The sequence below is a fragment of the Hemicordylus capensis genome, chromosome 17 (assembly GCF_027244095.1).
Source record: "Hemicordylus capensis ecotype Gifberg chromosome 17, rHemCap1.1.pri, whole genome shotgun sequence".
NCBI classification, from domain to species: Eukaryota; Metazoa; Chordata; class Lepidosauria; order Squamata; family Cordylidae; genus Hemicordylus; species Hemicordylus capensis.
Genome location: NC_069673.1, coordinates 6,434,380 through 6,455,623, shown reverse-complemented (window position 1 = coordinate 6,455,623; position 21,244 = coordinate 6,434,380). Strand labels below are relative to the sequence as shown.

The 21,244-nt window shown below is 45.8% G+C and overlaps 1 protein-coding gene across 10 annotated transcripts in view; it reads left to right on the top strand.

Moving 5' to 3' along the window:
- The window catches only part of ASTN2 (astrotactin 2), a 582,654-nt gene that overhangs the window by 309,577 nt on the left and 251,833 nt on the right, over window positions 1–21,244 (top strand). For all 10 annotated transcript variants that reach the window (XR_008312700.1, XR_008312701.1, XM_053281796.1 and 7 more), the window contains 3 exons: window positions 11,173–11,257; window positions 17,152–17,226; window positions 18,592–18,729. Coding sequence is in view for 8 of the 10 variants with exons in the window: in XM_053281796.1 (XP_053137771.1) it covers window positions 11,173–11,257; window positions 17,152–17,226; window positions 18,592–18,729 (298 nt within the window). In the remaining 2 variants the exon portion in view is untranslated. The remainder of the gene's footprint in view (window positions 1–11,172; window positions 11,258–17,151; window positions 17,227–18,591; window positions 18,730–21,244) is intronic.

Sequence of the window (21,244 nt, the reverse complement as noted above, 5' to 3'; positions counted from 1 at the left end):
AGCATTGCAAGACACCACAAGGCCCTGTCAGAGGCACCATGATTTAAAGCTGTCTTCAGACACTGTATTAAGTAATTGTTCCTCTGCATTCAGCCAGTGGCTCTCAGGAGAGGATCAATCAATTTGTAGTTTTCTTCGGATGTTTACTGAAGTTGGAGGCTCGCATGGCTTCATTATTTTAGGCAAGCAATTGTGCAGATACCGAGTACAAGTCACATTTGTTTGTTTACCACTGCTCTTTTGGCCATGCAACTGTCATTGGGGACTGCTAGCAGCATTCTGGTTCATGGGTTGGGTCAGCTTGCATACTGAAACACAGAAGCATAGCTTGCTTTGGAGAGCTGGATGACAAGCAAAACAAAGGCCAGGAGTCAGTATTCAGAAGAATTGTTTTAGACACGAGTGGCCAGTTACTCCCTCTGTTTGGGGAAATTAATGTTGTACAGTGTGTGTGTGTGTGTGTGTGTGTGTGTGTGTGTGTGTGTGTGTGTGTGTATGAGGGAGGGAGACAGAGACGGAGACAGAGAGAGGATGACTCTAGAATGGTCTTGCTGCATTCAGAGGACATGTCTGCACTACAGAGGACTGGAAAGTAACTATTGTAACTCTTGATTTTCAAAAAGGGATCCAGGGGGAATCCAGGAAACTACAGGTCGATTAGCTTAACTTCTGTGTCGGTTAAATTGATGGAAAGCATACTTAAGGACAAAATTGTTAAACATATAGAAGAACAGACCTTGCCTCCCTAACCTTTTGGAGTTCTTTGAGAATGTCAGCAGGCATGTGGATAAAGTTGATCCAGTTGACACAGTATACTTGGACTTCCTAAAAGCTTTTGACAAAGTTCCCCACCAAAGGCTCTTGAGTAAACTTAGCAGTCATGGGGTAAGGGGACAAGTTCAAACTGGTTGAACGACAGGAAGAAGGTAAGGAAATAAATGGACAGTTTTCACAATGGAAAGAAGAAAGAAGTGGGGGTCCACTAGGGATCTGTACTGGGAGCAGTGCTCTTTAACTTGTTCATAAATTATCTAGAAGTTGGGATAAGCAGCAAAGTAGCCTGATTTGCAGATGACACTAAACTATTTAGGGTAGTGAAATCAAAACAGATTGTGAGGAGCTCCAAAAGGATATCTCCAAACTGGGTGAGTGGGTGACAAAATGGCAAATGTGATTCTGTGTAAGCAAGTGTAAAGTGATGCACATTGGGGCAAAAAACCCCAACTTCACATATACACTGATGGGGATCTGAGCTGTCAGTGAATGACCAGGAGAGAGATCTTGGGGTAATGGTGGACAGCTTGTTGAAAGTTGTTGTTGAAAGTTGTTGAAAGGAGCACCTTCCTTATGAGGCAAGGCTACAGCATCTGGTGCTCTTTAGTTTGGAAAAGAGGTGACTATGGGGAGACATGATTGAGGTGTATACAATTATGCATGGAGTAGAGATTGTGGACAGAAATAATTTTTTCTCCTTCTCTCACAATTCTAGAACTAGGGGTCATCTCTTGAAACGGAAGGTTGGGAAATCTAGGATTGTCCAAAGGAAGTACTTTTCCACAGAGCATATAATCTATTGAATTGTTTGCCATGGGATGTGATGATGGCCACTAACTTGGATGGCTTGAAAAGGAGCTTAAATTCACAGAGAGCAGGTCTGGCTGCTAGTCTGGTGACTATAGGCTACCTCCAGCCTCAGAGGCAAGATGCCTCTAAATACCAGTTGCAGGGGAGCAACAGCAGGAGAGAGGGCATGCCTTCAGCTCTTGCCTGTGGGCTCCCAGAAGCATCTAGTGGGCCACTATGTGAAACGGGATGCTGGACTAGATGGGCCTTGGGCCTGATCCAGCAGGACTGTTCATATGAATCTATATTGCTTTTGATAGTTATTCCCTCACTCCTTTTCCCGAGAGCTGCAGGTGTGTGTGTGTAAAATATCAAACTGAGAAGCTGCATGGGAAAATTCCAATATTTCTTTGAATATTTCTTTGATAGTGCTTTATACGGCGCCATGTCAGAACACCTGTTTTGCATGTAGAAAGTCCCAAATTCCATCCATCAATCAAGTTTATTAAACCAGTCAACGGAGTTTGGTAAATAGAACATTTTATAGTATTGCAGATGAAGACTCTCATATAAACACATTATACAAAAATGTGAGTATACAAGGTACCGAAGATCTGGGTATACAGTGAGAGACCTAGAATGGTTGTAGCTAATCATTTATAAGTTTGGCTTGTGTGCTCATAGCGATCAGGAAACATTTTGTTAAAGTTTCTGGAAGTCCCTGGCATCTCTTGGTTTGACCCCTGCCTGAAACCCTGGAGAGCAGCAGCTGCCGCTCTGTGTAGGTATGAGGCTGGATGGGCAGTTTCATATTCCCCTATGGTCCGGGTGATCCTGTGTAGTCTCTTCACTTGATGGCGTGGAGATGGGCCTTTGGCATTGCCTACAAAAGCTGTTTGTAGTGCTAGCTAAGTAGGATGGGGAGAGTTTAATCGGAAGACCTGGGAAACTGTGGCTGCATGCCCTGAAGACAAACTAAAGGAACCTCTGAGGTAAAGGAGCCTCCATTCAGGTTGGAAGAGGATCAGAGATGTTGCAGAACATGACATGCTTATTTCAGAATACTGCAATGGCTGCTTGTCCAGGATGCCTCGAGCAGATGTGGAAGTGGGCCAGCTCTTGTATTGACTGCTAGAGCTGGATCAATAGAGCATTACTCCGGCCATCTCTGCCTGAGCTCCCCTCCCACTTTGGCACAAACATCCTCATGGTTGGCCCAGTCTGACCCTTGCCCCTGCCCTTCCGCTTGATCCCCTTCCTTGAAACAGAGAACGTGAGGGGATGTTTCAAGCTCAGCATTTTGTCTCCTGTTTGTGGAGGCTTGAGTAGCTATTGTCTCGACTCGAGGAGGCCCATAATGAATCCCTGTGCTAGAGGGAGGGGAGAATCTCTGGCAACACCGAACAAGCAGTTTTCAATGTCTCCACCTCTTCCTTGTACAAAGAGAAGGGCAATAGATAGATCTGGGCATCACTGGCAACCAAATTGGAGATTCTTTCCCCATCATTGCTAATATAGAATGCAGCTAGTGCTGTTACTCTTGATCTTATCTTAGTGTGAAGAGGATCCTGTCCTATCTTGCTTACTGTGCCTTCAAGAAAGGGAGTGTGGGTGGGCCTTCTGCAAGGGAGGGGGAGCTCCCCCATGGTCAGCCATGTTGTGTGTGTGGTGGTGGAGTGGAAATTCCTCATCTTTTAAACTGAATTGCATATTATCATGGCCTCATATTCCATCCAGAGCTCATACACTTGATTCCTCTTCATGCTGTGAGAGAGGGTAGGAAAGAGAAGCAGCCCTCATTAGGAGCCAATTGTCATAAAATACTCCTGTCGCACTAGGATGTGTTTGGCCAAGAGATTGAGGGGAAAAGCTAATAGTCTGTGAGAAAGCAGTTGGTCTTGTGGTTTCTTAAATGTGAGAATACATAATGCAGTTGCATTTCCAAGGCTGGCTCATATCTAGGAGGTCTAGAGGGGGAAAGAAAAGTCACCTTGATTTTAATCTTGGGAGGCAGCACAGAAACTCAGTAAATAGGTTTTACCGCGAGCCACTGGACCAGTAAGAAAAAACACCTCTGCAGCGTAGACGTTGTGCACGTAGGGGTAAACTAATTGGTATTGAATCCTCTTAACTGTGTGGTTTAATTTACCTGCATGGAAACTGTTTTGCATGCTGCCTCCATCAGAGTTAAACTGTGCTTTCGTATGACCCTCGGACACCCCAATTCCCATGCTCCCTGCATTTGCTTGCACATCATAGACATCATAGGAAGATTGTATCTTGTCAGTTCCATGGGGGTGAATCATTCTTATGAGTGCTTTCTCACATGATGACAGCTGGTATTTACCACCTCAAAGGGAAAAGTAGGAAAGCTCACAGGCTCACTGCCTCAGTAAATAACAGCTGTCAACCATATTTGGGCCCTGCTTATCAGACAGGTTCACCACATTAAAATTGTTGGGGTCAAGCCTTCTCATGTCTGGAGAACTGGTCTTGTGGTAGCCAGCAGGACTTGTCCCATTAGCTAAGCAGTTTAGAAGAGATACTAAGAGATAAGTTTAGATACTAAGAGATAAGTTTAGAAGAGATACTCTTGTCTTTTTGCACATAACCTTACAAGATAGGGCTGAGAGAGACTCCTGCCTGCCACCTCGGAGAAGCCGCTGCCAGTCTGTGAAGACAATACTGAGCTAGATAGACCAATGGTCTGACTCAGTATATGGCAGCTTCCTATGCATCACATCAGAAGTGAACATGGGAGTCAGCCCTAGGAACTGCGTAATGCATCCCAACAAGTGCTTTCGATGTTGTAGCTTAGCAAAGTGAGAGTCCTCCTCCAGTTGCTGCCAGAATCTCTTCTGAGACAAGGACCAGGAATGACTCAGACCTTGGACAGCTCTCAGGACAGGACCATTTCAGAGCTGATCAGACGAATTTGAACTCCGCTGCATTCTTCAGAAAGAAACAAGTGATCTTGGCCATGAAACCAGCATCCAAATGTCTGTGCTGAGACAGCACATTAGGCTGAAGGACGGAAACAGTAGTAGGGGGTGGATTTTGAACAAGCAACTATTACTTTCTGTTGTCTTTTTTTAAAAAAAGTGATTAATGCATGATAGGCAATCAAGAACAAAAGTTGTTCACAGAAAGTTAAGATAATTGACATGGCCATTAATTATCCAGTAAAGAAACCATGGTAATCAGACACACAAACTGAAACAATATAATTGTCCATGAAACATAAAATGGCTTTTGAAATGAAATAGAAGATGGAATCATTTTATTCTTTTATCTCCTGAAGCTGCAGACTGCTTAATCAAACCTGACCTTCTTTAAAGGTTCTAATGTAAATAGCTTGCCCCTTTCAAAGGGAAAAAAACCCAGCAGAACTTGAATAGAAGTCCCCATCCTATAATAGCCTCCTGCTGTGAAGAACAGCAATGCTGGATTTTAACTGGGGGAAGGGCTGCCTGCCTTATATATGCATTTTCAGAAGTTTGATGATGGGTTACTGATGGTGGGGGCCTTTCTGGCAGTGGCATTCTAACACCAGAATGCCCTTCCAGAAACATTTGTCTGGCATATATTATTGTCAATTAGTTACCATCAGAAGACTGTTTAGTTTTTTTGTGTGTTTAGCAAAGCTTAGTTTTCAGATCTGTTCAAGTCTGTATTCTTCTACCTCTCCTGCCTTTGGTTTGTACTCGTTTGTTTATGAGTTGCTTGTTTTATTTGATTTGTTTTAAGTATGTGCAAACAGCCTTCTGCGCTCTCTGATGATCAGTTGCATCCCCGGAGCATAACTGTGGGACACTCAGAAACCTTGAGGGGTTTCTCTGGGCTTTTGACTGTAACATTCCAGGGGCACAGTGGCTGACCAGCGTTCCCTGCCTATCCCCTAAGAGCCTGGGGACTCTCTTTGGGGAAAGGGGGAGCATGTAGATGGCTCTAGCAAAGAGAGAAGAGCCTATTTTCACCAGGAGATGATGCTCAAGGTCAAGCCCCAGCATTTTTGGCAGGTAAATGTGCTCAGCTGCCAGCTTTGCCATAACCCTTATACTCTGCCCCCCCCGACCCCCCCACCCCTGGCTGAGACAGAGAACTGCAGAATTGTGGCAGGAGATGTGCTTCTGCTTGCTGTAATTTGAAGAGGGATGCTTGCCAGCACCCCTGTTTTGAATGCCCCCCCTTTAAAGAATCCAGGTAGAGGACATTGTATGAAAGGTACAGCAGAAATGTATTAAATAAATAGTCTGTATGTTCAAAGGAAGACTAGGACCGGGGAGACCCGAGTTCAAATCCCCATTCAGCCATGAGACTAGCTGGGTGACTCTGGGCCAGTCACTTCTCTCTCAGCCTAACCTTCTTCACAGGGTTGTTGTGAGAAGAAACCGAAGTATGTAGTACACCGCTCTGGGCTCCTTGGAGGAAGCGCGGGATATACAAAGTTTTTAAAAGATTAATTAAATAAATAAATACTTCAGTAAGGGTTGAATAGGGTTAATTATTCGTTCAAATTTATAGTAAAATGAATTTGAAGCCAGTTTAAGCTCATTGTCCTGAAACCTAAATAAAGTATGTATTAGGTTTTGATCAGAAGCAGCACATTTAGACTGGTCTGAATCCAGTTTCAGGCCTATCCTGGTCTGTGTCCATGTACAGTAATTATTTACTTTCAAGCTTATTCATGTCAGGCACACTACAATTAAATTAAAACTAGTACACCAATTTCTGTACAGATCCTTAAATAGCTCCATCAACTTATTCATCAGAGGTTCCCAACTTTATAGTGTTGCCCTCAAGTTCAACTTTTCTAAAGACTCATTTCTTTGGTGGTTTTTCTAGTATGTTTATCTGATTCTCAAAGCAATGCACTTTGCTACTAATGTTAATATTTGTCAACACTATATTTAAAGAATCAATTTTATTATTATCTGTATGTATTTCTAATCTTCTAAATCCAGTCAGGAAAATCTCCTTAAGTGGATTTGTTGAGTCATTAAGAGCAGCCCCATCATTTGTGAAATATTTCGAAAGGGGAAGCATAAATAGATGTTCTGTCCCTATCTGACCAATGCTAAGGCAATCGTTAAAAGAAAGAAAGTAACATCAGTTAAACTAGTGCCCAAATAAATTAAACAAATCAATCAACAGTGCTTCAATCAAAACATCTATTCAGGACATCTATTGCTCCTAACTGGAAACTAACTGGAACAGCATGGTGGTGAAGTGACTGCAGGGGGCCGAGAATGCAGAGGATGGGTAAAAGTGGGTCCAGGAATCATCCTCGGAAGATGAAGGGGCCTGCTCTAGGATCCTGCACTAGGTAGTCTTGACATCCTCCTTTGAGGATTTTCCCTCACACTTCCTGGAAATTCAGGAGGCTCAGCCAAGTCAGCACTTCAGCAACAGAGCTCATTGCCTTTAAGCCCCAACAGTTCCTGAAGATGAGTTCATTCTGATGGCGGGAGTATTTAAGCCCTCAGCTGGCTTGAGTTCACAGCTTGCTGCTTGTGGATGCCCTGTATCCAGCCTGTTCCTGCCCAGTGATCTTGCCCACAGATGCATTTGGGATCCTGTCCCTTTGCCTGCTTGGATCCCTGCTGTTACCTTCACCAGACTCCTCCACTGATTCCCTGACCCCCTCTGCTATGAAAAGACTACTGGTGGTCTTGAGTGGGTGCCACACATGCCCAGGCTCCCACCTTATGTTATATTGCCTACCGTATAGGGCTGTTGTAAGGACTGCATAGTAAATGTGAGGAGTCCTGATCCCTTGAAAGTGCTGTAGGAATTCTCTGTGTTGTAACTTGAAACAGCACCTAGAAGTGCAACCGAGATATGGGACAGCTAGCTCCTGATGATCCTCAGTTGTCTTAGTCTATAATGAGGCAGGAAAAATAACCAGAGTGACTTCCTGTCTCATCATGGGCAACCAGCTGATTCCAGGTGCTGTTTCGCAGCTGCTACTATGGGGATAACATGGTTTTGTTTTTTCAATAAGAAGACACGCACACACAGAATGGGTGAGCATATTTTGGGTGTGGTGAGTCATTTTCAGGAGTTCAGTAACAAGGCTGCATTCTCTCTCTCTCTCTCTCTCTCTCTTCCTAATTGGAGATAAAAAAACAGATAGCAGAAAACCAATATTTTAAAATTAGGTTGTGTTATGTAAAGTAGGGAGATTTGCATACATTTGATAATGTGCTTGCTCAGTGCTGGTTAATCAATTTGAGAGGGTGGTGGGTTTTTTGTTAAATTTCTTGTTTGAAACTAGGAGTGGGGATAAGGTTTCCAGGACAGTGCAAAGAGTTGTTGGGCTGGGCTGTGTGCGTGCACACATGCACGGTACAGCTGGAGATAACCTGCTTATTGTGCTGTTGAGATGAGCCCTTCCTTATGTGTGCATGCCTGCCAGACAGGTGAAAACCAAAGGAGGAGGAAAGCTGAGCTCTGATCCTGCTTAATGCCTCTTCATTATAGGACATCATGCCTGGAGAAGGTCTTAAGTTATGTTGATGTTTTTGTCATAAAAGTTATTACTTCCTCTGAGGACCTGTGGGTGGGAGGGGCCATAAATAAAAGAATCACACACCCCCCCCAAAAGCATTCGGACCACAGACTTCTGTGAGTACTATATGCGAACTAAATCTAAATAGGGTCTGTAAAAGCAATTGGAATCTGTGCTGAAGGCCATCTTGCTTTTGGCAGCATCGTCAGGGTCATGGGGATTCCTTGCTAGCCCATTGTGTACCTCAGAATGCAACATGAGTAACAATGCAGGGCAACTCCTGCTCCTTGTTTATGTATGCGTTGGAGGGGTGGTTGTAGCACAAAAAGAGACCTCTATCTGACAAGGCGACAACAACAACAACAAAAGCCTCATTCTCTGCTGCTTTGCTTCGCGACCCCTGTGAAATCCTGCTCGGTTGCAGAACACATATTTGTTATGGGATAAGTGTGAGGAATTAATGACCCAGGCAGAGAGAACTTGCATGCTAAGCACTCGTGGAAGAAGACGGCTTATTGATGGTGTTTCCCATTGGTGCGCCAGGCCCTTGGACAAACGAGTGTGGCATGTGGCCCCCCCACCCCACCCACCCCAGCCCTCCCTCCACACGTTGGGAAAGGGCAGCTCCTCCTTGCTCACTTATCTCTTCCCAGATCCCTTGTCTGCTTTTCCATCGGAAAGGTTAACATTTCCAAACCTTGCGTCATGAATCACAAAATTAGCAGCTTCTGGCAGATCATAAATCAGACCTCTGGAGTCGCTAGGACAAATCCCGGGACATTTAATCTTTAATATTAGACATGTTTAAGATGGTGAATATTTTATGAAGGAGCAGTTGCAATTTAGCACATCATTAGCTTGTCTTGTTTCTTCCTTCCCTGCCTTAAAGGCCTATCTTTTCCCACCCTTCTCCTCTTAAAAAAAAAGGGGGGGGGAATCCACCAGCTGAACCCCTATTTTATTTCCCTCTGCCAAGAAAGCTGCTTACCTTAATCCCCCTGAGACATTTTTAGGTCTCTTTGAGAACTCAGTGATCACAGGAGTGTGTTTGTCAGGCTGTATAGCTTTCTGGTGGAAGCGGCTTTCTGCCCCGTGTATCTTCCTCCTTTTCCCTAGAAGCCAGACAAGAGGGTGGGCGTTTGCATACACTCCAACATTTCCCAGGTGAAAAGAGGGACATGCACACAACACTCAAATTCTCATGCCAAGAAACACTGCCAGAGCCCTACTGTTTGGAAAGCCCTACGTCATCTTCTGTATGGAGTCCTTTGTTCTGCAGAAGCTTCTCTCACACCAGTTGAAAAGCCCGGGAGACATTTGCTTTTTTAGCTAAAATTGTAAAGTTATATCTATTATCACCATTTTAAGTTATACTTCAGTTGTCAGAGTGTGAAAAATGTGTCTGTATGATGTAGTAGGGTGCTTTTGTATCCATCCATGTGCATTTATATTGACACTAGAGCAGGGATGGGCAGATTTAGAGTTTGCAGGATTGACTTTGTGTGTGTGTGTCTGTCTGTCTGTCTGACTTTTTTACTAGAGCTCCATGATCCTCTACCAACTGGATCCATTTATACAAAATTGTGGCTTGGATGTGGCCTCTGAGCACATGCTCAGTTCAGTAATTTTTCAGTGCCACCATTTCCCCCTGCTCAAATCCATGTGTGGATCTCGCTCGAGCTTTCTTCATTTCAGTCACCAAAATGTTTTGTGGATGTATGGTTTTGCTTGTTGCTGTTGAGATTCCTGCACTGGGCAAGGGGTTGGACTAGAAGACCTCCAAGGTCCCTTCTAACTCTAAAATTCCCTGGTTAAATTATTGGAATGAGCTGTGACAAACTGCTGAAGATCACCCATGACCTGCCAGCAGATCCCAGGTCTCTCATTTTCTCACACCTGTGCTAGAGACAAGATGCATCTGTTCCCCACTAAGAGATTTAACCTGAAGAATGATGGTAGGTGAAGCCACTCACAGTAACAGAATTTTACCCCTGCCACAAAAGAAAATAGAGATAATACAGGGACACTGATTTACCAGGGACAGGACCAGAAAATCATGATCGTCTCTGGAAAGTAGGAAGAGTTGATTTGCATATGCATTTGGTTTCGGAGAGGAAGGAGCATAAGCGAATAGACCCTTGTCCAGCTCCCTCCTTCCTGGAAACTGTGCTTAAAAGTTGCCCTGGCTTGGTGCTTTGTCAACTGACAACATCAGCTGAGGGGGAAAGGAGAAGAAAAATCAACAAAGGCTTTTAACAGCTCCTGGACGCACAAATCCAATTAATCTTTTATTTTTGCCAGTGCTTGCTTGAGGAAATGTATTTCTGTGAAAGGGAGGATCAATCTGAGCCAGACAAAGAGCAGTGTGCCATGTTTCTCCACAGTGCCGAGAAAACAAAAGGCAAAATGGAGATGAGAGTTGACCGCTTGTGCACCCCTTGCCCTTACGGTCATCTTGATTCCGGGCAGCATTTTAGGCACTGGTGTAGAGGGGTTGGTGTGGAAGGTGGTTTGCACGTAAATTGGCCTCTAATGTAAATGTCAAATCTGGTGCACTCGATTGCTCTTCCTTAGTCTTTCCTATGTTAACATTCACATGCGACACACACAGCACGAGTGCAGCTCAAATATTCTCTTTGCCTCCTTAAATGGGTTTGATGTGCAAGGCCAAAATAAATCCCATCTCCGTGTTGTGCCTATTAATCCGGCCACACCCTGAATAGGTTGTGGCTCCATGCTTCTTCCCATATCAGGCGGGATTAGGAGTTTCCAAGGAAAAAGACTTTCATCACTGTCCTTTGCTTCGGCTTCAAACATTAGCAATGGGCAAAATCCCCTCTGCTTGCCTCAGAATCCAAAATTGGGTCTGTGCGAAAGGAAGTGTGGGTTTTTGCTTGGTCTTTTATCTTTCTGCTGGGGGTGTGTTGGTTTTAAGTTGGGTGGAGTTTGGGTGATAATGTGGTCTTATTTTTAGGGTATTGTTGGGGTATGGATACCATGTGCCTTGGATACAGTGTGGAAGGGTTTGATATGAAAGGCTTAAATAATGAACTAGAAATGAGAGTTAAGTAGCCCAGTTTCCTTTCTCCTTTTTCTAGGTGAGTGCAGCTGTCATGAGGGCTACGTCCCTGACCCTGTGCATCAACATTTGTGTGTGCGTAATGACTGGGGACACAGCGAAGGGTGAGTGCAAAGTGACCCTGGCAGGAAAGTGGAGGGGAGATGGTGGGAAAGGGTGGTCTGTCCTCATGGGAAGTGTCTGAACTGAATGGTAAAAGTCTGTTGAGCAGGAGCCAGGCGAGTTGAGTCAGTGCTGGATTAAAGACTGCTGTTGTCCAGCCTAACCAGGAGGCCTTTCTGGCCCTTCCAGTTGAGGAAAACCAGTGCTCAGCTAGGCTGGGCAGATCTGCTCAGATACCCAGGAACCTTTTACTGCCTAGAGGACAAGTCTAGCCTGTAGCCCTGGTGTCTTACTACATGGGGCAGCTCTAGCACAAGGCTGTGGGTTTCTTGTACTAGCTTTGATACCAAGGAGAGACGAGGTTAGGACCTGTCCATTTAGGAACCCTCATATATTGTTCAGTGCCTTGATTAAAAAATAGATGCAAATCATTCCTGTTGACGGTAGTGGTTGGGGGCAGGGAGAATATAGCCATTCGTCCCTGTGCTGGAGCTCATCAGATAGGGTTGTGCACTGAGCGTGCTAGAGACAGGATTGGGTCATGTGATGTTGATTTCCTGCTGCTGTAGGCACCACAGCCCCAGTTCCAGTCCTGTCTTGCTCGAGCATACGGGTCTGTGAATGAGCAGTTTTGGCCTAGTTTTAGGATAGTAAGTGAATGGACACAACAAGGAATGGACACAGCTGTTGAATCAGCTGAAGTTGATGTAAAGCGCTCCTGGCCATAGCCTCCACTTGAGATATCCAATTGATGCCTGGATCCAAGAGCATCCCCAAGCTCTGTACCTGTTCCTTATGGGGGAGCGTAACCCCATCCATCACAGGAAGATCTAACCCATCCCTCAAATTCTGATCCCCCACAATGAGCACCTCCATCTTGTGTGGATTCAGCTTCATTTTGTTATTGCTCTTCCAGCTCATTCCTGCTCATAGGCAGGTATTTAGGGACTGAATGCAATTTCCTGATGATGGTAAGGAGAAATAGATTTGGGTCCCATTTCAAAGAGCAACTGTCACCAAACTCCATCACCTAGAATCTACCCGAGAGATAGGAGCGGAACCACTGCAGAGCAAATTCTCCTATCCCCAACTCTCCCAGGCATTCCAGAAGGATACCGTGGTCGATGGCATTGAACGCCACCAAGAGATCCAGAAGAACCAACAGTCTACTCTCTTTGTTGTGTCCCTGATAAAGGTCATCCATCAGGCTGACCAAGGCGGTCTCCACCCCATAGCCCGCACCTAAAGTCAGTTTGAAATGGGTCCAGATAATCAGTTTCTTCCAACACTGCCTGGAGCTCGTTAGCCAGTGTCACTACTCTCAGTCACCTTGCCCAACCATGGGAGATTGGAGACCGGCCTATAACTATCCATCACTGAAGGATCTTGGGGAGGCTTCTTCAGAAGTGGTCTAATCATTGCCTCCTTCAAACAAGGAGGCATCCTACCCTCCCTCAGTGATGAGTTAATGATATTAACTAGGCCAGCTCCAACAATTTCCCTGCTAGATAGAAGCAGCCAAGATGGGCAAGGATCCAGAGAACAAGTGGTAAGCCACACCACCCCAAGCAGCTTGTCCACGTCCATAGGCATCACAGCTTGAAACTGATCCAATCAAATACTGCAAGAGGGTTTGCTGGACACCACCTTAATAGACTGCAAAAACAGTGGAGTCTAAGTCAGCCCAAATGCCGAGATTTTGTCTGCAAAGAACCCATTAAAAGTATCACAGTGGAACATAGGCTTCAGAGACTAGTTCACACCCACTTGGATGCCCACCACTCAAGACAAGTGGGTTCTCGACACGGTCTCCAATGGTTACTCTCTTGATCTTACCTCCACACCACCTGACTGATTCCTCATCTCACCCCCACTCCAGGAATCCCAACAAACATCTTCGGATGACCCAGGCCATTTATCATCTTCTCTGGTTAAGGGCGATAGAGCCAGTTCCCTTGACACAATCATGTCAAGGTGTCTACTTGCTCTTGATTCTTGTGCCAAAGAAGGATGGCCCTTGGAGGGCGGTCTTGGAACTCAAGCACCTGAATTGCTTAATCAAAAAGAAAAAGTTCAGGATCGAGTCTTTCCATCAAGGAAGCTATTCGCTGGAACAACTACCTGGAATCAGTGGATTTCTTGGAAGACTATCTCCATGTGCACATTTTTCAGGAACACAGGAGATTCCTAAGATTCTCTTACGGCACCAAACATTACCAGTACAGGGCACTGCCATTGGCCTTTCCTCGGCCCCCAAAGTTTTTACCAAGGTAATAGTAGTTGTCATAGCTCACCTGTGCCTCCAGGGGGTGCACATTCTCAAACAGGTGCAGAAGGATGTCAGTTGCACACTCCAGTTCCTGCGCGACCACGGCTTCATGATCAATGTAGAAAAGAACCACCTTCAGCCTTCTCGCTCCCTTCAACATCTTGAAGTGCTCTTCAACATGACACTGGACTCTGTCTTCCTTCCACAGGACAAGAGAGACAAGATTGTCTCCCAACTATGTCCACTGTCGTTCCATGGACCTTATGCTCCTCTCCCAAGTTCTGGGGGCTATGATTGCATGCATGGAATGCATACCATGGTCCAGATGGCACTCTCACTTCCTCTAGTGGCTACTTCTGTTAACACCAGGATCTGATAATGGTCTCCACCCACAAACACATTCTCCTCCCTGCCAGGGTCCGACAGTCCTTCTGGTGGTGGCTCTCCCCAGTGCTCCTCAGAGGCCTGCCACTTATGCACCCCTCAAGGATTGTGGTCACTACAGACACCAGACTAACAGGATGGGGAGCCCACTGTCTTGGTCAGCTAGCCCAGGGTCGCTGGTCTGTGGAGAAACCATGCAGATCTATAAAATGGCTCAAACTCTAGGCAGCCAGGCTGGCACTCCTCCACTTCTACTACATGGAAAACCATCTACTATGTGTAGTACCATACACTACACGGAAAACACATATTGATACAGATGGGCAATGTCACACCAAGGCCCATGTGAACAGGCAGGGTGGCACGAGATCCAGGTCTCTGATGGCGGAGGCCGATCTCCTGTTCCAATGGGTGGAATCTCATCTGGCCTCGGTCATTGCCAAACACTTGTGTGGCTTGGAAAACCAGCAGGCGGATTGGCTCAGCTGGCAGTTGGTAGATCCAGCTGAATGGGCTTTGAATCCAGAAGTTTTTTGTCAGATCAGCAAAGTATTCTCAGGTAGACCTATTTGCGTCAGCGGCCAACCACTTGCTTCCCCACTTCTTCACCAGACTTTAGACTCCCCAGGCAGAAGCGATGGAAGCCCTCATAGCCCCATGTCCAAGGCCAAGGTCTCTACTTTATGCCTTTCCTTCTAACGCCATCATCACAAAAGTCCCCAAAAAGATGGCCCTGGAGCAGGCAGAGTTGATACTGGTGGCCCTGCACTGGCCCTGGAGGCCATGGGTTTCCGATCTCCTTAGCCTATCAGTTCAGCGGCCATGGCAACTCCCTTTCCGCAAGGACCTTTTCTCTCAGGGTTCCCTCCTTGATCCAGACCCCACATGGTTGCAACTGTATGCCTGGAGGTTGAGCCCACAAACCTAGCCGCTCAGGGTTACTCCTGCTCAGTGCAGGACACGATTCTGACATCCCGGAGGCCATCTACCAACAGAATCTATCAAACAACTTGGGCAGCGTTTTCTCGATGGTTTCGCAGTGAACACAGGGACACCTTACATGCTGGAGTTCTCGAGATCCACACCTACCTACCTTCTGAGTTGGATCTCCAACTACGTCCAAACACATTGAAAAACCAGGCTTCTGTCCTGGCCTCTGTTCTAAAGATCTCAGCCCCTGGCTCGGGCACAGCCACGCTTCATCAGCATACCTACAGATTTCTCAGAGGCGCTTCCAACCTGGTTCCATCCCCTCTACAGCGTTTTCCCTCTTGGAATCTTAATAAATGCACCCATGCAGCCTCCCTTTGAACCCCTATTGGCTGTTTCCCTCAATATCCTTTCTTACCAGGTCCTTTTTCTAGTGGCCATTACCTTGGCCTGCAGTCTCTCTGAGCTCTGTTCTCTCTCTGTCCGTAAAGACCTATGTCTTTTCCAGCCTGACTCTGTGGTTTAGACTCGACTTGCCCTTCCTACCCAAGGTCAACTCTACCTTCCATCAGTCCCAAGACCTGGTCCTTCCCTCCTTCTGCCCATCACATCACAAGAAGAAGATGTGGCACAAACTTAATGTGTGTCAGGCTCTGAACATTTATATCAGGTGTACTAGGGAATTCTGCAAGTCCGACTTCCTATTGGTGTTCTCTCACTCTGCCTCCTAGGGCACAAGGTCTCCAAGGTAACTCTCTCTAGGTGGATCAAGGCCTGCATGTCCTTAACATATGACTCTTTCCCCTCTTGGGGAGATCACCACTTACTTGACATGGAGTGCTGCTACCTCTGCAGCTTTTTCAGCGCACACACACCGCTTTTGGATATTTGCAAGGCGGCCACCTGGGTCTCCTTTATCCGTCGTCATAAAATATCTTCCTTCATCACCCTACAGGTGGTGTTTGGCCATAGGGTACTGCAGCAAGTAGTCTAACTACATCCTTCCCACCGGTTCTCTTCTCATACTGCTTGGGCATGTCCCTATCTGATGAGCTCCATCACAGGAGGAAAAGGAACATTGGCTTACCATGAAGGGTTCTTTTCCCCTGTGACTGGAGCTCATCAGTTCCGCCCAGATGTATATAGCTAGTATTAAACGGGGTTATTTCCTGCGTTTTGGGGTGGAGTGAGATTCCCACGGTTCCCAGAATTAGGGTCAATTCCCTTTGTTGTTTTTTCTCCCCTGTGCCTTTCCTAACTGTGGCTTAGTTGTTTATCTCCTACCTGTCTCTAGGCCTCTCTCTCTTTCAACATCATGCCACGCTGTCACATCAGTCCTGGAACTGGGGCTATGGTGCCTACAGCGGCAGGAAATTAACATCACATGATCCAGTCCTGTCTCAAGCATACTCAGTGCACAACCCTATCTGATGAGCTCCAGTCACAGGGAAAAAGAACCCTTCATGGTAAGCCAACATTCCTTTTTATAAGCTACGTGGTCCTTTTCTGATCTTTAATTCTCTGCTTCCGGGCTCTCTGGAGCAGCACTTTTGCTGTATCAACAGATGGAGGAGGAGGAGTGTCCTTTCAGTGACACCTTGGGGCATAAACAAATTAGTGGCCAAGGGTAGACAAGGAAGAGCAAGTCCGCAAATGTTAAGGATCCCAATAACAGTAGGAGAAGCCACTTGTTTGGCCTGAGGTCCACAGCCGCAGTTCTTCAAAGGCACAAATTTGCAAGAGCTTGATCAGCATTCCCCACTATTGACCTCTTAGACCTGTCACAGTAGGAGTATAGGAAAATTTGGACAAGTATCACGTGTGTTTGTGTGCTTACACTCTCCTTTATCAGAACTCCCAAATAGCTTATTTAATATAAATCCATCGAGTTTTATGACCATGTTCATAATACAGTTTGCTTAAACAGTTGCTTTGTCTTGCTTTGTGATACATTACACATCTCCATCGCCATCCTCCTTCTCAATGTATTATTGCGTTTGCCCAACAGTTTACTCGAGAACAATGTTTCCTTTCTCAGTAGCAGACAATCCCTTTTAAGAGCTGCGTGTTGCTCAGATACTTCATTCTTCCTTCTGAGTAACGACATTAGAATAATGGAAATGTTATCGGGCACTTTGCTACCAATTGTTCAAAGGTACGAGTACACACTGGGTGTCTGCTTCTCTGTGTCAGGGGCTTTGTTGTCTCCAAAACCCCTCTCCACAGGCTGCGGTTGCTTTTGTTGAGGTAAGGTGGCTTTCCCAAGGAGTCCTTTGTAGTTTGATGAGTTTCTTCCTTCTCTGTCCCTCCCAGGCCTTGGCCCTACACAACACTCGAAAGAGGCTATGACTTGGTAACAGGAGAACAGGCACCTGAGAAAATACTTAGGTGAGTTATGGAACCTCTTCAGATTCATGGTTTGTGGCGTGGTTTGCTTCCACCTTTCTTTTTGGCTAAATGGATTTATGCAATCAAAATTAAGGAGTTGCTGTCTGAGGGCTGTTCTGCTGAGATAAGCCATCTGGATGAACAAGGGGTTCAAAGTATTTTGGCCACAGCATGGGTGGAAAGGTTGGGATAGCAAGAGCCTTTGACCTTGCCAGAGGTGATTGATTGTATTTATTTGCAGGACCCTAAAGTTTCTGATGCTCCTCTTAAATGTGTACACTAATCAGAGCTTGAACTAAGTTCAAGTATTACCATACCAAGATGACTCAGATCCTGGTCAACCTCTCCTTTCCCAACCCTCATTGCAATGTATGTTTATTTCTCTGGCTAGAATGTTTATGCACTACCTTTTAATTTATTATAACATCTGTGGCAGGAGACAAAAATAAAACCAAGGTTCAACTTGGAACTTGAATAAAATTGTCTGAAGGAGTCACTAAGGAGTAAACTAAAATACAGCCACTTTAAAAAGCAAACAAGCACACTTTTAACCCTACAAATTTTATCTAAACAAACATTCCTTAAAGTGAAGTTCAATGGGCCCTTGGTTCCATAGTTTGGAGATGGAAGACGTTCGTGGGTGCATGTCTCGAACCAGGGCCTCTAGCCGCCAAGCAGAGGTGCCTTGCTCCCTGCACTGCTGGAGCAGCTCTCTGCAAAAGGGAACAGCTGGCCTTGAGTTTGTAACCTAGCAGCTCGCGGATGACCGCCAAAGAGTTGCTGCTCTTCGCTGAGCCAGGCTGGCTCTAAATGATGATGTTTCCGACTTGGCTCTGTAGTCATGCAGGCTGTAGCCAACCAGGCTGCTTTGCCTCGCCTCTCCACCTTGACTGCCACGTTTGGGAGCTTGACTTTGACTGACTTGACTATAACCCTGTCTCTCCTCCTCTGGAACTCTGTTTGAATGAGCTATACCAGAGATTCTCAACCTGGGGTCCCCAGATGATATTGGACTTCAACTCCCATAATCCCCAGCCCCAAAGGCCTTTGGATGGAGATTACGGGAGTTGAAGTCCAACAACATCTGGGGACCCAAGGTTGAAAACCCCTGAGCTATACCATACTGCTGGCACTGAACCCAGCTCATGAGGGCCACCACGGAGGAAAGCCTTTTTGCAGTGGCCATCAACCTGATAGCTGCATCTTGTCTTTTACATGCTAAACATAATATAGTGTAGAACCTTTGCCAGCTGTTAATATTATAGGTATCTAAGAGGGTTGAGCATTCTTTGTCCAAAAGGGTCTCAGGAACTAGAGAAGCTGGCATCTATTCTTTGCTTCTGCTCTTCTCCCTGTCTTTTGAAGGTCCACCTACAGCCTAGGCCAAGGCCTCTGGCTTCCTGTCAGCAAGAGCTTTGTGGTCCCTCCTGTGGAACTTTCGATAAACCCTCTTGCCAGTTGCAAGACAGACGTTCTGGTGACTGAAGATCCAGCAGATGTCAGGTAAGGAGTTCACTCCTCAGATCTTGGGCGAAGAAAAGCTCACCAGGTCCATCCGAAAGAGCAGGTGGTTGCACTGAAACGTGCACAGAGCATATACTGCATTCTATCTACCCAGTCTTCAGAGTGCCCTGTTGAATTAAGCTTGATACAGTCTTCAGTGCCAAAAGCTGGTTCCTGTGGTGAGTGGAAAATGGGGTGTTTTCATTTTGCCGTCTCGGAAATCTCTGCTGGCAGGTGAATACATCTTCTAACAGGTTCAGATTTTTATACTGCAGGGTGAGCTCTGCTTTCCCACCTTAGTTCTTCACAAGCCACGTACTTGGTTTCACATTGAATGCTGATTGCTCAGGGCTGTGGTGTTGTGTTCGGAGGGGGCTGCTTTTCATTAAGTTTTAAACACTCCTTTTTCCTGTTGGAAAACTGCTTTGAAAAGGGGGTGGTTGTGTAAGGATTCACAAGAATCACCATGAGTTTGCCCGAATTTGGCTTGGGTTGAAAACTGGGGGTGGGATGGAATAGGTTTCCCCTGAATAATCCAGGACTTAGCATACAATCCATGTGCCTAAGCTGCAGTGAACACACACCACAGCAGGGTTATTCTGCAGTTCTGTTTATCTGTATACACCCATAGTAAATTTCCTGAAACTTGCAGTTGGGAGTTCAAAATTTGGATGCTTTGAAAATCAAATTCAGTATCAGGTGTCAGTTTTCTGAGTTCTGATTTGCAAGCTGTGCAGACTGAACGATGCAAGTTGGCAAGCTACTGTAAATGAGGAAATAATCAGAAATGCCCTTTGTCTCAAAGAAGAAGGGCGAGAGTGTTTCACCTCACTGACTAATATACTAGCTATAGAATCACACCATTGAAAAGTGCTGTGCACATTAAGGGCTTTTTCCAATTTGAATTGAAGTTTACTTGCTGAAGGCCACTTGGTTGACCCAAGATGTTCAGCACACTTACTGAGGCCAGTTCAGATGATACGTCTGCCAACCTATCCTAATGTGGGGGAGGAGTGGGAAATTACTTGTGCCCCACCCGCTTCCCCCGGGTACTGTCTACAGTGTAGAGGTTGGTTTGGATGTCCTACCCCCTGCCCAATTAGGCAATGATGGGGTATCATACCAGAGGGAATGTGCGTTAACTGTGCTTCTCCCTCATGCAATGAGGATGGGCCATCAGCCATATGATCCCTTAGTTTCTCTTCAGTAGCGCTACATCTCTTGATGTGTTTGATATTCCTTCCTTATGTAGCAAGGTGGCAAAGGTAAAAGTAGAAGAGAGTTAGGAAAGCGCCATGATTAGTTGAGGGAATGGTACCATCAAGCAAGCCCCAGACCTTGGAAACTTTGCGTATTAAGATCTGGAGAGACCCAGATACACTAAAGGGAGAGCAGTTAACGGAGCACCTCAGTGACATGCAGCAGATGCTAAATTATTCAAAATTTAATAAATGTGGTAATAAATATTTGATGCTGAATTATGGAAGACTCCACAAATACATTGGGAACCAAGGAGTGATCTATTATGTCTGCATTAGAACTTAAGCTCTTCTCAGATGGGGTCCAGCCTGTCAGATCAGGGGTTCTTGGTGTCCTGTGAAAGATGAAATGTGTAGAGCGTGCAATAGTTCCTCCACACCTTTTTATAAAGAGGTAATCTCAGTCTCAGCTGTGTGGCTGCCTTTAAGCCATTATGGAGACATTAATCTGAATTCCAAAGTGTCTTAGTATCTCAGTTTTTGTCATGTTGGAGGAAATTGCCAAAGGTTCTTCTCTCTCCCCTTCCCACCAGCCCTCCTTTGCCACATTCTCCTTCTCCTCCTTCTTCTCCTCCTCCTCCTCCTCCTTCTGGCTTATTCTTCCCTTGAGTAAAGGTTGGAGAGGCTAAAATATTCAGACCTTACCCTGAAAATATGGAGGGCTTTTTAGTTTAGCGGGAAAAAGACAACTAAGTGCCAGGGCATTGTGGGGTGGGGTTGATAACATCTAATCTGCATAAAAGATGTACTAGCAAATCTCCTTCTTGCTGGAGAGTTATTTCCATAAAATATCGAGCTCCTCAGCTTTGTTTCCCAGGCTCGTTTGTTCCTGTCACAGAATCGAATTGGACGCTCCTCTCAGCCATGTTATGACACGTTACATTAGCAGGCATGCCATTGGGGGGCCATCCCGTTCTGCTCTTCTGCAATACACCAGCCATTTGTGCTGGCATTTCCTTTTAAGTCCTTGCTCCCGAACATGCTCTGCTCTTCCAGGCCTCTTATTAGCCTGACACCTTTGCCTGGGGGTCGCTCTTCTCTAAGAGTTTAATGGAGGAAAATTGCCAGGCACCTGCTTTGTGAGAAGCCTTATGGAGTTCTTTATAGCTCTCGGGGTGAAGGTCTCAGCATGGCCCTTGCGTCTTAATGAAGATGTCTGAATGCAGGATAGATGCGCAGTGGGGGCTGGAGGCAGTGGACAGAGATTTGCTTTTAGTGCCACTTCACACATGGAGTCTGTTTTCCAGAGCTGGAGG